Genomic DNA, 20224 nt, shown 5'->3' with positions numbered 1-20224 from the left:
CATTTCTCTGCCTTTATACAAAAATTGGTTTCCTCTCTGCCTGCTAAAAATGGAATATAAAAAGCCAAAGATCGTCCATTTCCAAATCCTCTTCTCAGCTGTTTTAAAGGTGAATAAATCCAGCAAAAAAAAAAAAAATCAAAAGCAACTGCTAAAAATGGTTGAAAGATGTTAAAACATGACTGATAGAGTCATGTTTTCCCTATTTATTTGTTTTGACAACTGTCCAAATGCTGAATTTTGATGTCTGACCATACAAAGCTGTTGCTGGCACTGGAACACTGCTCACCACGAGGATGTGTTTCACTTGCAATGAGCTCCTGGTACAGCTACAGGAACTTGAAAATGGAAAAGAGCCTTGAGAGGTCCCATTCTCTGCCTGTTTTTTACACTTTGCTGGTGAAAGGGAACATTTCTTGGATAATTTTCTTTACATAGGAGCACTTGAAACCCCGACTTTTCATACCCAGCCAAAGATATGCCATCAAAGTTATAGGGTTTAGGTACTATGTGGGCACTTTCCTTTCAGTCAGAGATTTTTTTGAGCTGCTGTGTTTTACCGTGAACACAATACAAAATTAATTCACTTTGTGGATTCAAGTTTATGCTTTGCATCTGAACTGTATTACATTTGTACTCTGTTTAGGGTGAAGAAAATAACTTAAACAGCTATTCAGAAATGTAAAATAAAAAAGAAAAAAACAAGAGCTTCTTATAGAAACACAGTAGTTAAGCTCAACCCAATAGGTATAAGCTATTTTTCAACTCTAGCCTTATTTTTAGTGATGGTAAAGCCTACAGCTCTACAGTGGAGATACAAGCTGAGCCTCTCAGACACATGGCAAATTCAGGCTGTTACAAAAAATTTACCTTGTATTTGTTCTTTTCCTGTAATTCACTCTTGTCTAAGTTCACCTGTGACAAAGGTGCTGTTTAAACCCCTTTTTGGCAAAGGGTTCTGAAAAAAACTGGTGTTCAAAACCTACCCAGGACAGGTGGGATGGCACAGCAGGTCCTGGACTTAGCAGGGAAAAGCTACAAGGTGACACACCGAGATTTATAAAAATGAAACGCCGGGGCCGCCTGGCGTTGAGTCAAACCATCCCTCCCTCAGTTCCCGGCTCCCTCACGGCTGAGGGTGGAATTCCGGGGGCTGTGAGCCCCATCCCGCACCACCCCTCCCTCAGTTCCTCTCTCCCTCAGGACTGAGGGCGGAATCCCGGGAGCTGAGGGTGGAATCCCTGGGGCTGTGACCCCCATCCCGCACCATCTCTCCCTCAGGACTGAGGGCGCAATCCCGGGGTCTGTGAGCCCCATCCCGCACCACCCCTCCCTCAGGGCTGAGGGCGGAATCCCGGGAGCTGAGGGTGGAATCCCGGGGTCTGTGACCCCCATCCCGCACCACCCCTCCCTCAGGGCTGAGGGTGGAATCCCGGGATCTCTGACCCCCATCCCGCACCATCTCTCCCTCAGGGCTGAGGGCGGAATCCCGGGAGCTGAGGGTGGAATCCCGGGGTCCGTGACCCCCATCCGGCACCATCCCTCCCTCAGGGCTGAAGGCGGAATCCCGGGGTCTGTGAGCCCCATCCCGCACCATCTCTCCCTCAGGGCTGAGTGCGGAATCCCGGGAGCTGAGGGTGGAATCCCGGGGTCTGTGAGCCCCATCCCGCACCATCTCTCCCTCAGGGCTGAGGGTGGAATCCCGGGGTCTGTGAGCCCCATCCCGCACCATCTCTCCCTCAGGGCTGAGGGCGGAATCCCGGGAGCTGAGGGTGGAATCCCGGGGTCTGTGAGCCCCATCCCGCACCATCTCTCACTCAGGGCGCGAACCCGCGGCCGCGCCCTGGCGCCCCCCAGCGGCCACGAGCGCAGCGCGAGACAAGCCCGGCCCCGCTAGGCGGGAAAACCTCCCCGAAGCCCCCAAGCGAGCGCGCGGCTCTTTTATAGGCGTCCTCGCCATTCGCCGGCAGGCAGCTGGAAGGGGGCGTTCCGCTGGTCGGTTGAGCAGCGCGCAGGCGCGGGTCGGGCAGCCCGGCGTGACGCGAGGCCGGAAGGCCCCGTTCTGGAAGCATCCCGGGCCCATCCCGGTCTGTCCCGGCCATGCCCGAGAGCGCGCCCGGCAGAGCCCCCGGCGGGGCCGGCGGCAGGGCCAAGGGCGCCTACCAGGACCGCGACAAACCCTCCCAGATCCGCTTCAGCAACATCGCCGCCGGCAAAGGTGCGGCGACCGCGGGGGGAGCCGGGCCGGGCCCCGCGTGGGCCGCGGTTGGGGCGGGGGGCGATGGATGCCCCGGTGCTCGGCCCCGGGCGGGCCGTGCCTCAGGGATACGAGCAGGAATTCCGGGGGTTTGGTGGCTGGGAGCTGCCCGGGATGGGCCGGCGCCTGTAGGGAATGCGATGCTGTCACTGACAGGAGCCCCGGCCGCACTGCGAGCTGTGTTCTGTTCCTTTGTGATTCCCCAGATTTAAAATGGCTGCAATCAAGTGCTCAGAGGCTGATTGCTTAAAAAAATAAAGAACTGTGGAAATCAGGCCTGATTTTACATCATTCCACTATTTGGGATCCTTTAATCTGTCTGAGATTTGCTGAAAAGTGGGAGGAATTTTCTTTTTAGAAAACACGTTTAAATGCTGGAGTGTTTGTAGTTCTTTAGATCAGCTTGCAAATGTTTTCTTCTCTTCCCAGCTGTTGCTGATGCCATTAGAACCAGCCTTGGACCAAAGGGAATGGATAAAATGGTAAACTTTGTGGTTTAAATTCTCAAAGTATTAAGCTTACTGGAAATGCTGTACATTCAACGTGTCTCATAGAGGATGCCACTTTTTGCCTTAGTTCTTTCCCATGCTTCATGTATTTAAGGGAAAGTGGGAACTAAATGGACATCTTGGTTTTGAAAATTATGTTTAAAAATATTGTGAGGCACAAATGAATGATTTGCAGCTGCTGATTGGAACTGTTTTCCTGCCCTTTATTCCCAGATTCAGGATGCTAAGGGAGATGTGACAATCACTAACGATGGTGCCACTATCCTGAAACAAATGCAGGTTCTGCACCCTGCAGCCAAAATGGTGAGTGGTTTCTTTTCCATTTTTGTCTGGATTTGAGGAGCATTACCCAGCATAGTGGCAGAGCAGGAAATTTTGTTCATTGTGCTCCAGAAACATTTATTTTTATTGTGGCACGTGCTTAAAAGTTACAAACCTTTATTTATTGCCCAGTGTTCCTTATGCACAATCTCTCTGGACATGTTTTAAGACATAAGAAAATGTAGGGCAAACCTCCATTCTGTCATTTAAGCAGGAAAAACTCATGCCCCAAACCATTAGGAGAGAAGGGAGTGAGTGAAGATATGGCCAGGTGGTCTGAGGATAGCTGGTCCTTTGAGATGTTCAATGTTCTTGGATTTGGTTGTGATCAGAGATGGAAATGAGCTTCCTGTGACCCTCCTCCAGGGAAGGAAGAGGTAAACCTGTTAGATAGGCGTGTTCAGTTTTAAATACAGGAAAGAAAGCTTTGCTTCTGGAAGTGACTTGTTGTACCATAGCTGTGCTCTGGCCAAAGAAGTGTCTGGGTGTGGGTTAACAGCACTCTATGTATTTATTTTCTGTAATAATTTATCTTTTAGTTAGTAGAGCTGTCAAAAGCACAAGATATTGAAGCTGGTGATGGCACAACCTCTGTCGTTGTCATCGCTGGAGCTCTTTTGGATGCCTGTTCCAGACTCCTTCAGAAAGGTAAATCTATTCATTTAACATTCATTTAACACTGTAGGTACTGAAGGCTTTTTGTCCTCTTGCCATGTGTGGGATGAAGCTTAAAGTAGCTGTAATCATTTGGAAGGATAAAGGGTGTATCCCACACTCCAGGGAAATTGGGGAGTTTCATACAGGACTGTGAGAAAACAGTTTTTGGAAATCTGAAATTGAATTAGGGTCAGCCTCCTCCTGGGCATCAGCAGCTTTAGGAATGCCAAGAGAACTTGGAGAAAGAGTTTCAGGGATTGTAGGGAGATGTGCAGGTCTTGTCTGTGAGGACAAATCCCTTGGAATGTTACAGCTTTTTCCCTCGGTTTTAATAGCAGAAAATAAGAAGGGAGGTCATACATCAGTGAAGAACATTCTGCTGAAATGCCTTAAATTTACTCTGACCTGAGTACCTGGAGTTTTAAAATGGAAAGAGCTGGTGAAGAAAAAACAAAATAAGTATGTTTGCAAGCATGACTTGTCTAACAGGCATTTTTTTATGCTCTGCACAGGAATTCACCCCACCATCATTTCAGAGTCATTCCAGAAGGCTCTGGATAAAGGTATCGAGGTGCTGACCAACATGGCCCAGCCCGTGGAGCTCAGTGACAGGGAGACTCTGCTGAACAGTGCAACAACTTCCCTTAACTCCAAGGTACAGCTGCACTTGCACTGGCAGCTCCAGCCCAGCCAGGCCTTTCAGCTTGTCAAGTCTAAGAAGGAGCAGTTCCATTTCCTTTTTATTTCTGAGTGTGGGTTTTCCCCCCAGCATCACTGCTCTGTCCTTGCCCTGGAGCAGCCATTAAGAAGATGCCTTGTTAAGACATCTTTGCTTCAAGGTTCTGATGTCAAACACTGAAACACAATGACAAGATTGTTGTGAAACTGCTGTTCATCAGTGTGAGGTCTCTCACCATGTTTTCTTTACTGTTCATTCCCTTAGGTTGTGTGTCAGTATTCCAGTTTACTTTCTCCAATGAGCGTGGATGCAGTGATGAAGGTGATTGACCCAACCACAGCCAATAGTGTGGACCTCAGAGATATTAAAATTGTTAAGAAGTTGGGGTAAGGAACAATTTGTAATTAGAAAGATTTTGTCTGTGTGAACTCAGTTTCCCAGAGTGCTCCAGTAATGGGTTGTGTTTGTTTCCAGAGGCACAATTGATGATTGTGAACTGGTTGAGGGACTCGTCCTGACTCAGAAGGTGGCAAATACCGGCGTAACCAGAGTAGAAAAAGCCAAAATTGGCCTCATTCAGTTCTGCTTGTCTGCTCCAAAGACAGATGTAAGTCAGACTGTGGCTTGAGCAAAGCCTCATGCTCTAGGACATGGGACAAGCAAATGGAGTAAAAGATGTTTTTTGTAAGATACTGTGGGGTCAACTCTGTGCCACAGCTAGAGCAAAGGGCTGCTGGGTCCTAAAAAAATAGTTTGTTTAAAAAGAATTGTTTAAATTATAAATTATGTTTAAAAATGTTTATGTTTAATTCAGTGTTACCTGAAGTGTCTCTAACAGCATTTTGCTGTGAAGCTTCTTTGTTTAGAATGACAGCATCGTACGTTGAAGAACATGGCACATTTTGACACTTGCCTTTCTCTTCTTTATTTGAAATAGATGGACAACCAGATTGTTGTTTCTGATTATGCTCAAATGGACAGAGTGCTGCGTGAGGAGAGAGCCTACATCCTGAACCTGGTGAAGCAGATCAAGAAGGCTGGGTGCAATGTGCTGCTCATTCAGAAGTCCATCCTGCGGTACGTTGATACCCAGGCACCGGCTCTCTGCGGGTCCTCGGGGACACAGTTGCAATTGTTTGGAAAACTGCAGCCAAACACAGTCATGCTTGGCAGAGTAACAGTAGCTTTGGAAAGCACCAGCACTGGCTGTATTTTGGGTTTGATGACATCCTTACTTTGTACTCTGAAGAATGTGAGCACTGGGACCTGACTCCTTCCCTTTCATTTTCAGGGATGCTCTCAGTGACCTGGCCCTCCATTTTCTGAACAAAGTTAAGATCATGGTGGTTAAAGACATTGAAAGAGAGGACATTGAGTTTATATGTAAGGTAAGGTGGGTCATATAAATGAGCAGCAGTGCTTAAAATCTACCCCAAAACTATCTGTCCAGCCAGGGCCAGTTTATTGTGACATTTTCACAGGTTTCATGTTTTGACTATAATGCAAGAGCAGACATTTCCGTAAAAAACATTCCTGCTCTGCTGAGCAGTCATACTTCTATAGAAAGATTCAGAACAAATGTAAAAGCTACAGGCCCTTGTGCATTTTACTGTCTCTTGCAAAAGAACAACATGCAGTGTACTTGCTGACTCTGCAGTCAGCCTCTGGATTAATTTCTTTTCCCATTATTTTTTCAGACAATTGGAACTAAGCCTGTGGCTCACATTGACCAGTTCACCCCTGACATGCTGGGCTCTGCTGAGCTGGCAGAGGAGGTCAACTTGAACGGTTCTGGGAAACTAATAAAGGTGGGTGAGGGAAACAATGTTAATACCTACTCAATATCTGTCTCTTATTTTAATAACTGGTACCTTTGATGTTTTTTACTATGGAATTTACTATATTTAAGTACCTATTTCTAAGCTCTGAGTAGCCACTGACTCTGGCAGTGCAGTGGTTTTGCTTGGCCAGGCATGAGGGCTGTTAGAGAATTCCAAAGTGCCAGTGGCAGTGTCTTTTTGTCCCAAACTTTCATTTGTTCCCCAGTGTCAGTATTTGGTTTTATGTTTTAGATTACAGGCTGCACAAACCCTGGGAAAACTGTGAGCATCGTGGTCCGTGGATCCAACAAACTCGTCCTGGAAGAAGCCGAGCGCTCCATTCACGATGCCCTGTGTGTCATAAGGTGCTTAGTGAAGAAAAGGTAATGTCTCAGTTGGGTTAATTAGCACCACACAAAGCCTGACTGTGTGTGCACTTCTGAGTGAGGTTTGATGTTCGTTTCTGTGCTCTCAGGGCTTTGATTGCTGGCGGTGGAGCCCCGGAGATTGAGCTGGCGCTGCGGCTGACCGAGTACGCCCGGACGCTGAAGGGGATGGAGTCCTACTGTGTCCGTGCCTACGGGGATGCGCTTGAGGTCATTCCCTCCACCCTGGCTGAGAATGCAGGGCTCAATCCCATCTCCACAGTTACAGAGCTCAGAAACAGACATGCCCAAGGAGAGAAAACAGCTGGCATTAACGTCAGAAAGGTAAGGAGGGGTTAGAGTACCTGGGAAATGCTTAACCTAGGACTAGGGGAGAGCAAGGTGGTGTCTCACAGTGGTAGCCTCCCTAAAATTAGGGAAAATTTAGGGGAATCCCCTCCTTAAAAGAGGGAAATTACAGCTTGTTCTCACAAGAGCTCACCCTGAGCATTGATAGTACCAGATACTAAATGCTGTATCCACAGGACAAGAAACATCTCATGTCTTTACAGAAGTGTTTCAGCTACAACAATAGATCCATCAGTAGGATCTGCAGTGGAATGTGGTCATAAGTCAGAAGTAGCACCACAGCTTTTTCTCAGTTGGCACTGTTGACCTTTCCTGTTGGCTCATTTTGACTGGATATGTCAAATGCTTGGGGAGAAAAGATGAGTGTTGTAATGCCCCCCTCTTACAGGTGTAAGCCCTGTGATAGTCTAGGAGTTGACTTTCCTCAGGATTCTGCTAAAAGAAAACATGCTAAAGGTGACTGTAGTCTGTCTTGCACGAAGTGAAGGCTCCTTGTTCCCCTAGGGTGGCATTTCCAACATCCTGGAGGAGCTGGTGGTGCAGCCTCTGCTGGTGTCTCTGAGTGCACTGACCCTGGCGACAGAAACCGTGCGCAGCATTCTCAAGATTGATGATGTGGTGAGTGGTGCTGGCATCGTGCTTTGGGTTATCCTTCCTTCACAAGCACCAGGATATTGTCATTCATTTGCTGTGCTTCAAAATGCAGTTACTGTGTGTTCTCTGTTTGTGTGCTACTTGAGACCATTCAGCCTTTTAATAACTGCAGCTGAAATTAAACGCAGTATAAATACTTGTCCCTAAACCATGACAAATACAGCACCATAAAGCAAGGAATCAGTGTCACTAAAAGCCTTAAACAAAGAAGGAATTGTGATGTATCCTGTGATTTCTTGTGCCTGACTGTGTGTCCTCCCTGCAGGTGAACACTCGAGGATAAGCTGAGCAGAGAGGTGGGGACCATGGCCTCGAGCTCCTGCCCTGTAGCTGGAATATGGATTCCTCACCAAAAGCGCCTGTGTGAATTGTCTTAAGCTCCACCAAGACTGATGTACTTTGATCAGGTTTAACTTTAAAAACAGTTTGTTTTCAAAAAGAAAATGCTGTTTTATCAATAAACATGCAGTAGTCTACCTGACTCTTTGCTGTATAATTTTGTTTGAATTTGTTACATTTTGGGACATTGGCTTTTCTCTACTCCTCTTTGTGGCTAAAAAGTTTAAGGCAAACAGTCATCTGTGATACATTCCAAAAACACCCTTGGAGCTGCTTCTCCCAAAGCTTTCCCTGAGGGAGTGGTGTTGCTGTCCTCAGTGCTGCCAGGCTAGAGGTGAGGAGGATCTTTGCAGTGGGAGCACATCCCATTCCTTGCTCTCCTGATGTCTGCAGGGATTCCTGATGCCATCACATGATCCAGAGCCCTACAAAGGGTGTTCACAGTTTCTTCCCCCTGATCCCAGAATAAATGGGTTTTCCCAAAGCTGGCTGAGAAGTCAAAAGTACACTGTTCTATAATAATGCAAATTAGCTTCCCAACTTCTAATTCTTAGCCTGACATTTTGAATTAACCCTTTCATCTCTCTTCTTGCTATACTGAAACAACCTCATTCCTCTTAATGTTTAAAGGAGAGTGTTTCTTCCATTTCTTCTCACATTTCCATTCATGATTGGTTGGAGCTGGAGCTTTTGAGTAAATTTCCACCATGTTGCTGTTGTTGTAACTTGCTAAGCAGAACAAACAGAATAACTCAAGTACTAATTAATACATTAGACAATTGATTTAAGGCACTAATGCTCTGCATCAATTATTCATTGATTGTTCAAAATTGCAAATGGTGCCTTACCCCACAGGGTCACATCCAACAATGATCTCTTAGTTTAGGTACTATGATTAAATCTTTCATCCCCCATTATCACAGAGCTACAATTCTTGACAAAAACAACAACTATCCTGTGTGATTTCATCACAAAAAGAATTTGTAATTTCACTACAGTAAATAGGTTCATCCAGCATTAATGCCTCTTTGTAGAAGCAGAATGTTCCTGCTTATCCTGATTTGGGATAGAATATTCCTAGGACAGAATATTGCTGCTTATCCTGGTTTAGGATAGAATATTCCTAGGGCAGAATATCGCTGTTTATCCTGGTTTAGGATAGAATATTCCTAGGACAGAATATCGCTGTTTATCCTGATTTGGGATAGAATATTTCTAGGACAGAATATTGCTGCTTATCCTGGTTTAGGATAGAATATTCCTAGGACAGAATATCGCTGTTTATCCTGGTTTGGGATAGAATATTCCTAGGGCAGAATATTGCTGTCTATCCTGGTTTAGGATAGAATATTCCTAGGACAGAATACCGCTGTTTAACCTGGTTTGGGATAGAATATTCCTCGGACAGAATGTTCCTGCTTATCCCGGTTTAGCCTTGCCCTGCAACTGCTTACCTGAAGTACAAGCTTCAGGATGGCAGAAACTTTTGATAACTTGAGGTTGGAAAAAACGTGGTCTCGCCAGCGAGCCTTGGCGGTTCCGACTAAAATGCTGCAAAAAGGTGTCCAAAAGCCCGCAGGGGCTGCGGGAGGGGAGGTGCTGGGCTCAGCCCTGCCCGGCTGGGGCGGCTCGGGCCGGGCGGTTAACGCGCCCCGGGGCCGCCTCCGCGGGGGCGGAGCGGGAGCCGCCTCCCGGCCCTGCCTGCGCTCCCGGCCCCGCCTGGGAGGGATGCCCGGCATGGAGGAGGCGCACCGGGCCGCCCTCCTGGCCGCCTCCTGCCTCCGCACGCCGCTCGACCCCCGCACACGGGCCCCCGCCGCGCTCTACGAGCGGGGAGCGCCGCCCGCAGCCGCGCAGGTACCGCGGGCACGGCCGGGAGGGGCTGGGGGGAACGCGGGGCCGGCGGCTGCAGCCGGAGCTGATCCGCAGAGGGGTCTCCGCGCTCCCCCGGCCTCCCTGCGGCACCGGGGACACGCACACACACCGGGGACACCTGGCAGATGGCCCTGCTGCAGATCCTCTAATGAGCTTGTGGCACCGCGGCAGATGGAGGAATGGCCCGGGAAAGGGACCGGGGTCCTTCCGCCGATCCAGAAAAGAAACTGGGTTTATACACGCTGGTGGCAGCGGCAGATTCAGGGAGGTGCTGGCGCTGGAGGTTCTTTAAATTCGCTGCTTCGATCCCGTAATTCCTACTGCGTTCGGTCACTGCTGGGGAAAAAATATTTAAAGATATTTTTGCAGTAAAAGCCTGACAAAACATAAATGAGATGGTTTTATTTTGTTTTAGTAAGTCAAAGCTTACTAAAATACCCCTGTGTGGAAAAGTAGTACTCTAATTTTTTATAAAGAAACATTTTTAAAAATGACTTTTTAAAACATGCTGCTTAGAACAAATTGAAGCTTTTGTGATGCTTGACTAACCTGGCTTTAGTAACTTCTCTGCCTTGTGTAAGCTTTAAAAATACTTAAAGAATATTAACTGCACACAGCTGCCAACTGCCAAACAGTATTGGAAATATAAGCTGTGCAGAATCCCTCTCATTTCACAGTAAGTTATGGAAATGGAATAAACATTTATGCACCACATCTCTGAGGACTTATTTTTAGAGTGGTTATGGAACTAGGAGGCAGAGAAGGTTCTGTTTGCCTGTAAATAAAGGCATTTTTAGAGCTGCATAGTAATCAAGGAAAAATTATGCTTTACAAAACACTTAATTTTTTTTCTTTTGGTAAGTCCTTTTGATCATATTTCCTGTTATAAACATATTGATTACAGGGCAGACTAGGGAAATTTTACAGGCTTTAAATAGGACCCTTAGGATATAAATTAACATGCAATATGATTATTCCATGTACTTCTACATTAACATTTGTTTACAGGTATCTCTATTTGTGTTACTTTACCATTCATTAGACTTAATTAGGATAAAGCAATATTAAGAACCTTGTTCTACTTCCTTCTAGCAGAAAAAAAATTTACAAACATCTGTTCTAGGATGGCTTTGACTTGGATTCAAATACCAGCAGAGAGCAGACCAGCCCTCCAAAGAGAGACTGTGACGAGTGGATAGACTTTTCCAAAGTGTACAATTCAAATCAAGAGTATTACTTGAAGCTGGAAGAGTTGAAGAATGCCCACATGGAGACCATGGCAAAACTGGAAAGTATGTATCAGAACAAACTGTATTTAAAAGGAGTACAAACATTGGATAAGAGCAATGACGCCTCTCCAAAGTGCTGTAGGTGAGTTTGGGAGCACTTTTTAGCTGAAGATTCCCAAATGCTTTGCAGGCAGCTGTAAAACAGCAGGGTGTGTTTCTGGGCTGGAAAGTGTTACACTCCCCATCTCTCATAATCAGAGAAAAGTCAGTTTTGATGATAGAAATGCTGATTACCTTGCTAATGGTCTGTGAGGTTTAGAGGTGGGTGTGCAGCAGGGATTGGGCAGCACATCCAGGAAAGCACAGGGCCTTTCCCAGTCAGGAGGTGCTGACTTGGTGATCAGGATCTGCTCTGAGTGCCCTGTGAGCTGCTCTTTTCTCTTCTCTCCCCTCTCAGCCACTCATTCTTGTTTCTAGTGATGATTCCTTAGGTGGAAGTCACCGGCTTTGCATCGATGTTGGACTAGCTCAATCCAAGTTTGTTTTTTTCCCCTTTATTTTCAAGGCCAACTTGGGACAAGAGTTCATATCAGCCTCTTAACCTACACAAATCCTTTTCAGACTCAGACTTGAGTGATCCCTTGGGCTCAAGCGTATCCGACGAGTCTGATAAAGAATTAGCCTTTGAAGGAAACGGCAGTGAAACTGGATCATCCTCATTTGCTAAGCAGCAGATTGAAAAAATGTGGGATGGGTTCTGTCTGGAAGACTACATCTCCCGTGCCAAGCACAGCTTGCCCAGCTCACCAACAGGCAGGAAGGTGCGCAAGAAACACAAAGTGTGGTCCCCCAGAGTCACCGTGCCCAAGCCTTTCCAGATGACCATCAGAGAAGCTCAGAAGAAAGAGCAGAACATCAAATCCAAGTCACAGATCGAGCTGGAAAATCACTTACTGAAGAAGCAGCTGGAGGAGGAAGCAGAGTGTCAGAAAAAATTCCGAGCCAATCCCGTGCCTGCCGCCGTTTTCCTGCCGCTCTACCATGACATCGTGCAGCGGAACGAGGAGCGCAGGAGGTCTGTGAAGGAGAGGTGCAAACTCAAGCTCCTGGCTTCCCAAAAGCCATTCAAATTCATTGAGCGAGAGAGGCAAAGGAGTGAAATGAGGAAAATGCAGTTAAAAGACATTTCCCTACCTGAAAATAAAACCAAAGTGTTCAGAGCGAAGCCAGTCCCAAAATGTGTTTATAGTCCGGATTTCAATGACAGGCTAAAGGAGGAGGAGCTCTGCAGGGAAATCAGGATCAGGATGAGAGCTGAGGAACTGCTACAGAATTCATCTGTACCCAACAGCAGACTGGCCTTAAAAGAGACCAACAAAAAGAAGAAACACAAGAGCACTGAACCAAAGCGACCGGAACACAAACCCAAGGTCAAACCAAGCGTTCCCGATTTTGAACTCCTACACGAGAAATTCCAGAAACGCCTCCTGAAAAAAAAGAAAGTGAAACCCCTCACGGTCTGTGAGCCTTTCGACCTTTGTACTTCATACATTCCCTCAAAAAAGGACAAGATCTTAAAGGACATTCAAGAGGATGAAGAAAAATTGAAGGAGACACGGTGGCCGTTTGCCTCTCCAAGACGGAAACCTCAGATGGGGCAGTCAGGGGCAAACCCATTTCTCTTGGGAGGAAAATCCAAATCTCCCAAAAACACTGAATCCACGAGACAACGACTACAAGCCATAAGGTGACTGCTTAGAGATGCTCTGCTTTCTATGTACATGAAAAGTAAGGGGGTTTTATGGTATTAGTATATATTTGGTATTTTATTTGGTGTTATTTTTGATACTTCTACATATGTAGTTAATTCTTCCATGCGGTGAATATAGGATTTAATTTGCTAATATAAAAGCTTATAAAAGAAATCTTAAAATATTTAAATACAGGGCTTAATTAGTATTTATTATTGTTAAAGGAACACTAGTGCATTTTTGTCAGCATGTCCCTAAGAAGAAGACAAATGACTGCTGTTTCCCAGGATATCCTGAATCCCTTAAAATGGCACATACCTTCTGTCCTCTCATAGCAACCCTGTTTTCACCCTGTTTTTCTCTTTGGAATCATCTTTGCCAAAGCTTCCTTTGAAGTCTTGCTCTAGATTGAAAATTAATTCAGCCTTAGTTTATTTTCCCCACTAGGAATTCCCTTGAGGAAAAGAGAAAGCTGGAAGAACAACAAAAAAGGAACAGAACCAAGCAGAAACAAAGAACGAAAAAATTCCAGAAAATTGTGATGGCTCGGGCTGAGGCCAATGACCCACATCAGAGCCTAGCTCAGATGTCTAAATCCAGCTTAAAAACACTCAGGTATTTTGTTGCATTCCCCTGAATCCTGAACACCTCATTCAGCAGTGAGAAGGAGAGGTTTGGGATTGCACTGTATGTTAAACATACAATGTGTAAAAAAATAGCATAGTCTCAGTTTAGATACTTACACATGATAAATTAAACATGGTGCAAACAGCTGGTTAAAAAGTGGCCAAATTTAGCATTTCAGCTGGGAAATTGTTGCCAGCCTGTACTGAACTCAGAGTATAGAAATATATAGCAGGTAGAAATATATATATATATATATATATATATATTCCATATTAGATTATTATAGATCAGTAACAGTGTTTTCTCCATTGATGTATCAGCTAAAGAGGAAAAGGTTATAAAAATGGAGAGGAAAGGGAACAGTGTGGATACAGAATATCCTTGCAGAGCTGGATACTGCACAGATTTGGTGCCGCAGTGAACATTTAACAATTCACTTCTTTGTCCCCAGTAGGTCCCCACTGAAGAGGGAAATTAAAGCAGGAATATTTTAACTTTACAGTGTAACAGCAGGGACTGAGGGAGCTGCTGGTGTTCAGGAGGAATGGGATCCAAGGTTCCCTGGAGTAGAGATGCAGTGCAAAAGCTGTTTGTGTGTGACTGAGCCCGCAGGGAGGAACACCAGGGCGTTCTCAGAGTGCTGTAAGCTGCCACTCCAGATGGCTCCAGCTCTGACACAGCTCTAACCCCATGACTGCTGCTTTGCCTCATGTTTGGGGCTAATTTAACCCTATCTGCTTTTCTAATCCTAAAAAAAATTAATCCTGTTTGAAGAAGCCTTTTGTGAGGTTTGTGATCTGGCTTGGCACGGCGGTGCTGCTGCAGTATTGTCAATTTAAGGTGCTGTTATGTGGGGATGGTGAGAGGCACTGACTGCTCTGCCCCTGTTGCTTCATGCCTGGGCAGCAAGCACAAATCCTAATTTCCAGTAGCCTGGCATACTGTTAATAACAGGAGCTTTATAATCCGTGTGCCCTCGAGCACGTGATCTGCTGACTCTGGGATTGAAGCAGAAAACAACAGGAGTCAGAGCAGGTGGAGAATTTAAAGAGACAGTATAGGTGACTGTAGATGTGATTTGAGTGTGTTCAACAGCAAATTTCACATTGCAGTGCTCAGTTGAATCAGATTTCAGGAGCTCTTGTTTGGGTGTAAAAAGCCAGGTGACTCCCCTGGTGCAAGTGTTTAACCTGATAATGCTCATTTCAGCACAGCTGGGCAATGAGCTCTGTCATTGTCAGTGCTCCTTCAAAGCAAGGAGCAACATGGAAGTTCACTTCCCAACGTGGTGAGGAGTTCAGAGATGGTCAGAGAGAGAGGCTGGAGGAAGCAGAAGTGTAAAATGCCACCCCTTGATCTCATCCTCACCCTGAAGTGCCTGACCTGCAATGCCAGACGTGCCCAGTTCAGAGGCACGTCACAGGGCTGCCTGTCCCCCGCTGAGGAGGGGTTACAGCCCGTTCCACCTGGATCACCCAGTGCTCCCTGTGATCCCAGAGATCATTTCAATTAAGAATCAACAGGTTCATTATCCTGCTCTATTGACTGGGTCCTTGACAAACCGACCCAGGGAAAAAGTGTTCCATGATCCAGAACGTGGCCACCTCTCTCTGATGGATCAACTGCTAAAGCAGCAAAATTCTCAGCATCAGACTTTAAAAATACTGATTTTCATTTAATGCTCTTATTCTCCTATGGTGTATTCTATTTAATTTTGCATAGAACAGCTGGAAGATCTATATGAAATCAGCATGTAAAAAACCCTAAGTATCCAAATTTTTTTACCAGAAATCCCCCAGAATCCAAACTCAGCCTCTATTTAACTCCAGTAGCCAGGGCCTGCCTCTGCTTAGCCAAAGTGACTCCTTCAGAGATGAAATGTTCAGGACCTTTTATGTATCTTGAAGTATGACAAGATTCAATTTGTTACGAGCAATTTAACTGCTGTACAAAATTATTCCTTGTACTATAAATTAATAATGATTTCTCTGCTCCCTTTAGGAACAACGAGAAGCAGAGAAGGCGGGAATATTTGAAAGAATTGCGAGAAATGGAAGAAAGAGTGAAACAAATGCCGCTGCTTTTTGAAAGAGTCACTCAGGTTGCCTTGTTTCTGAACTACTAATTAATCTGGAGTGATACTGAAAAAGAGATTTGTAGTCTGACATTTTTAGAAGATACTTCAAAAACACTTTTCAGGGCAGTATTTCTCCCTTTCAATCTCTGTTGCCCCATCTCCATATAAATATCAGTAATTTTTGAGATATGCTTGCACAGGGAACAGAGAATTGTTGTAAATGTGTCAGGTTCACTTACAACATGAGGAACTCTGACCACAACCAAACACTGATGGTACAGAAAAGTAAAATCTGGTGTAAAATTTTCAAGTATTGTTTTCCATTCTTACCTGCAGTGAATAATCATTTCCACTTGTGAGCTGCAATTGAATCAGAGGATTCATATAAATAAAAGTACCAAAAGCCAGGCATTTAATGCAAAAGATAACAGTTAACCATTGTGGGTTTTTTTTACAGAAAAATGCCAGAATAGCTGCAGAAAAGTATTATTCAAACAGACTGAAAGCACTGGGGATCTGCCCAGAGTTTGTTTCAAAGAAAGGAGGAGCAGCCAAATCACTGCAATTCTCCACTCCTAGAGATTTTACCTCTGTGGCTGTCAGACAAAGGTACAGATGAGTGAAGGCTTTTCTCTTTTTACCCACTATATATCTAATAACTGGAATTTTTTTCATGTGTAGATTTAAGGGTTTTTTAATGATTTTCAGTATTTCCCGTGGAATTATTTGACTATGTGGTATGTTAGCATTAGTATGTATTTTTGACTGTTTTTCCTGAATTAAATATTGTTTTGTAAAACAGAGGAGAGCTGCTTAACCAAACTGGTTGTGTTATGTAATGCACTTCAAAAAAAATGAAGAGAAACATTTCTTGTTTGTTCCTTTCATCAAAAATTCTGGCAGGTTGCTGTAAGTCACCACCTTTAAATTTTAAATTTTTTAAATGAACCTTATTAAAAATAGTTTTTAATATCTATTGGGTGTTATGATTTAAAAGGAAGCAGAAATTAAATTAATTAAAGAAATTAATTTTAAAAAAGGATTATATAAACAATATTGTTGAGTTACTTTCTAGCATAAAAAGAGACTCTTGTGTCCCCCCTTCCCTTTTCCCAGTTCCACCCCAGCCAAGACTACCAGGCTTTATCCTGGATTACACAAAGGTGGTTTAACACCTCCTGGAAAGCATCTTCCCACAAAATAAAACCCCACGTGCAATTTGTCTTTTCAGCATCATCAAGGTTAAAAAGAAAAAAAGGAAATCCTTTGAGGAAGCAGCTGGTGACAACCCCCAGTCTGAGCAGTCCTGGGAGGAGGAGGAGGAAGAGAAGGGAAGAGGTGTCAAAACCTCCACCCCAGATGAGCAGGGCAGTGACCTGGAGGATGGGGACGAGGCCAGAGCCAGCCCTGATGTCCTGGAGCCTGAATCCAGCTGGCACAGGGAGGAGGAGGAGGAGGAAGCAAAGTCAGGCCCATCACTTGGTCATTCCCAGCAGGAAGAGGAGGAGGAGGAGGAAGAAGACAAGGCAGACCTGTCACTTGGCTACTCCCAGGAGGAAGAGGAGGAGGAGGAGGAAGAAGCTAAAGCAGGCCTGTCTCTTGACCATTCCCAGGAGGAGGAAGAAGAGGAAGCAAAGGCGGGCCCATCCCGGGGCCAGTCCCAGGAGGAAGAGGAAGAGGAGGAGGAGGAGGAGGATGAGTCCAGAGCCAGCTCTGGGTCTGACAGGTCCCACGAGCACGATGAAGCAGCTCAGTCAGACCCTGAAGCTGAGGGTGCCTTCCAGTATGAGGATGAGGAGTACGAGAGCGATGATTTCGAGGAGAAGCCCAGCGATGAGGAAGGGGAGTGACAGGAGGGGCTGGAACTCAGGAACCTCTCCCTGCTGCCTGGGAGAACAGCTTGGTGCTTTGCTACACATCCAAAATTCTGTGAATTTTTACCTCTTAGCTTAAAAAACCCTGCCAGTGCAGGAATTCCATTTGTTTTCCAGTAAGAAAGCTCAGGTTAGTAGTTTTCACCAAGAAAATAATTTAGTTTTCTATTAACCTTCTTTGTTACACTCTTCTGAGACATCAGTGCATCTCTGTTCTTAAAATGAGCTGCAACCTCATTGTTTAATAATAAATTACACAGTGTGCTGTGTAACTACTTAGGGCTCAGATTTTAAAATAAATTTGACTTATAGTAAAAGGTTAACATTATTGCTCATAGATAATATATTTTTGAGATAAGTGAATTTTCTGTTCTTGGGACAGAAAAACCTTTTAAAACCCAAAGCAGCTTCTCAAAGTAATATGAATTACTGAGTGGGATTTAAAGAAAGAAAGGAATAAATTCAGGGTATGGTTTCAATTTTCAGAGAAAATTAATGGCAATCAGGTGCTTAATTCTTAACATGTCATCAAAAAAAACTAACTTACAGACAAAATTTTCATGGAAACTGAGAGAAACTGAGAGAAAAAAGCCTCCACCCACAAACCAGAGCAAAAACCTCATGAAACACCTGCAAAAAGGTTAATAAAATAATAAAAAAAATAAATTAAAAACCAAGACCCAGTAGTCTTGCCCTAATTAAACACCTTTGTGTCCACTTTGGTGCAAAGTTGCATTTGCTGTCTCTGCCTGAATGTGAGTGCCTGCTTCTTTCAGGGACTGGCCACTAGTGAGGCAAAGCCAGGGGAGGTTTTGGAGCAGGAATTGCCATTTTATCCCTGGAAAAGGGGAATCTTTTTACCTCAGGTAACTCTAGTTGTATGAAACTATGCAAGGAAGTGCTTTAATACCTCTTCTTACTCACTGGCTACTCAGGACTTCAGCTACTCCACAAAAAAACTCACAAAAAATGTTGGGGATTTGGTTTTTTTCTTATATCAGTAGTACTTCTCCTACTATTACTGACTTTCTTGCTAAAAAATCTGTTATTATTTTTTCTTCCTTATTTTATCACACAATTTCTCCGTGTTTGGAAGTTTTTAAAGCATTTTTACTTTTATTTATTTATGAACATAACTAAATGTGAATTTTAAACTTTTTTTTAAAAACTTGAATAAAATGTCTGTGAAAATATTAATTCTCATTCCACAAGGAAGTTTGCTTGTGGTTATCAGTATTCTGTAATTCTGAAGAGTTGTAAAATTACCAATCACATATGACTGGTGTCTCTTTAGGAAATCAAATCCTTTTCTGAAAGAAGGCAGAGGAGCTCTTAAGTTATGGGGTTTAATTTCCCTGATAGTTTGAAGTGGTTTGAAAGGGGAAAAAAAGTCAAACCTGTTTCTAAGATTTGACAGCAGTCTAAGTGTTCTCACAGAACAAATATGTAATTGTTGAACTACTAAGATAGGGATTAAAAATATCACTAAAATTCCTCTGAACTTAAAGAAAGTAGAGAAATCGATGCTTTTTTAAGGTTTTAGAAGGAGTTGGTGTAGTGGGTTTAGCAAAACCAGCACAGTTGGGGACCTGTGTATAATTTAGATTGTCACCAAATTTTTAAATATTTTAAATATAAACCTAAATAATAACAACAGAATTAATGAACATGATAAATATTATATAAACAGGAAGAGTTAGGACAGCTTTTGGAGGTTATGCCTCAGCTTTTTTAGCATTTCTGCAAAAGAAAACCAGAATTGTGTGGACTAAGGAGATCCAATTGATTGTGGTTTCCCAGGATTTCCAGGAAGCATTTCTAGGACATAAATCACTAGGAAAAGATCTTAAAGAAACCAACCTTTTTGTAGGAAAAGAAAGATCCTCCTGAATGGGAGATCAAACCTTGAGGTACTAAAAGAACCACTTATGGAAATCACTTGGAGCAGCAAAGGTTTTCAGAAGAGGAGGATAATGAGATTTAAAGTCAAAAAAAGCTGTTCAGAAATTGCATTACAAACATAAAGGGATAAACATTCCAATAAGGAATTAAAAAGCAAAGAAAAATCAGAGATGACAGGACAGAAATGGAGACAGACGGGTCAGGGTGAATTAAACTTTGTGAATAAAAGTACAGCAGTAAAAAGTATTTCAAGCAAAGGACAGCCATGTACACCTGTCAGGAGATGAAAAATATTCTGGCCTAAAAACCAAGTCATTATTTGACCTCTTTTTTTCCTTTTTTTTTTTTTTCTTTTGCAAGGAGGAAGATTTAACTAGATTTAACCAGAATAACTAACAGGATGAGAGCACTGGAAAAATCCCCAAAATTACATTTAAAGAAAAAAATCCCACTAAATTCAACATGAAAATCAAAATCCAAAGGTGTAATAAAGCATTTTAAGGCACAAAGCTGATTAGAGGAGAAATGCTGATGAGTTATGCTTTCAGGGAAGCCACCTAGCAGGAGGGAGAGGAATAGGAAAGTTTCTCACAGATTATTGAATATTCTGTCTTTAATATTTTAATTAATGGCCACAGCACAAAAGTAGGAACAAGCTCAAAAATTTGCAAAGAAAATGAGAAAGGTGTATCTGAAAAAAGGATTAAAAATACCACATGGGAAGAAGGGGGTAACTTTGCATGTGAACTGTAGTATGAAATAATTCTGAAGTGCAAGAATAGTGTTTCTATATAAGAATTATATTTATATTCTGAAATAAGAAGCCAGAAGTTTGGATATTGGGCTTTTTGAAGCATTTTTTTGTGTTTACAATATTGTTTCCTCTAGAAACCATCCCCTCTTGTACGTAGTTATCACA

At 43.8% G+C, this 20224-nt stretch overlaps 2 protein-coding genes and 1 long non-coding RNA gene across 5 annotated transcripts in view; 2 read left to right on the top strand and 1 right to left on the bottom strand.

Moving 5' to 3' along the window:
• The first annotated feature begins 2029 nt into the window (after positions 1 to 2029).
• On the top strand, positions 2030 to 8112 carry LOC131574255 (T-complex protein 1 subunit delta). Its single transcript, XM_058828677.1, has 14 exons — positions 2030 to 2218; positions 2687 to 2739; positions 2980 to 3069; positions 3627 to 3735; positions 4257 to 4399; positions 4688 to 4809; positions 4898 to 5030; positions 5361 to 5500; positions 5715 to 5811; positions 6121 to 6231; positions 6496 to 6626; positions 6719 to 6953; positions 7482 to 7595; positions 7897 to 8112. The coding sequence occupies exons 1-14, from the start codon at positions 2101 to 2103 to the stop codon at positions 7912 to 7914; spliced, it is 1614 nt and encodes a 537-aa protein (XP_058684660.1). The 5' UTR covers positions 2030 to 2100; the 3' UTR covers positions 7915 to 8112.
• Positions 8113 to 9443: 1331 nt separating this feature from the next.
• Positions 9444 to 18601, top strand: LOC131574254 (protein FAM161A-like). Of its 2 annotated transcripts, XM_058828674.1 has the most exons (7): positions 9444 to 9827; positions 10969 to 11216; positions 11640 to 12821; positions 13273 to 13440; positions 15454 to 15553; positions 15987 to 16138; positions 16761 to 18601. In XM_058828674.1, exons 1-7 carry the CDS (start codon positions 9444 to 9446, stop codon positions 17377 to 17379), a joined length of 2853 nt encoding a protein of 950 aa, XP_058684657.1. In that variant the 3' UTR covers positions 17380 to 18601. The 2 variants fall into 2 exon arrangements, with proteins under 2 accessions (XP_058684657.1, XP_058684658.1); XM_058828675.1 differs by lacking the exon at positions 13273 to 13440.
• The window catches only part of LOC131574256 (uncharacterized), a 30541-nt gene continuing 20018 nt past the window's right edge, over positions 9702 to 20224 (bottom strand). For both annotated transcript variants that reach the window (XR_009276425.1, XR_009276426.1), the window contains one exon: positions 9702 to 10181. This is a non-coding gene — a long non-coding RNA (uncharacterized LOC131574256). The remainder of the gene's footprint in view (positions 10182 to 20224) is intronic.

The sequence above is a fragment of the Poecile atricapillus genome, unplaced genomic scaffold (genome assembly GCF_030490865.1).
Source record: "Poecile atricapillus isolate bPoeAtr1 unplaced genomic scaffold, bPoeAtr1.hap1 scaffold_209, whole genome shotgun sequence".
NCBI lineage: Eukaryota > Metazoa > Chordata > Aves > Passeriformes > Paridae > Poecile > Poecile atricapillus.
The sequence above is the reverse complement of the archived record's forward strand: the minus strand, read 5'-3'. Positions and strand labels throughout refer to the sequence as shown.

Coding starts and splice junctions, on each gene's coding strand:
- LOC131574255 (XM_058828677.1), top strand. CDS start 2,101: ATGCCCGAGAGCGCGCCCGGCAGAGCCCCCGGCGGGGCCGGCGGCAGG. Junction 2,219..2,686: donor CAACATCGCCGCCGGCAAAG/GTGCGGCGACCG, acceptor TTCTCTTCCCAG/CTGTTGCTGATGCCATTAGA. Junction 5,501..5,714: donor ATTCAGAAGTCCATCCTGCG/GTACGTTGATAC, acceptor TTTCATTTTCAG/GGATGCTCTCAGTGACCTGG.
- LOC131574254 (XM_058828674.1), top strand. CDS start 9,444: ATGGCAGAAACTTTTGATAACTTGAGGTTGGAAAAAACGTGGTCTCGC. Junction 9,828..10,968: donor CGCCGCCCGCAGCCGCGCAG/GTACCGCGGGCA, acceptor CATCTGTTCTAG/GATGGCTTTGACTTGGATTC. Junction 12,822..13,272: donor CAACGACTACAAGCCATAAG/GTGACTGCTTAG, acceptor TTTCCCCACTAG/GAATTCCCTTGAGGAAAAGA.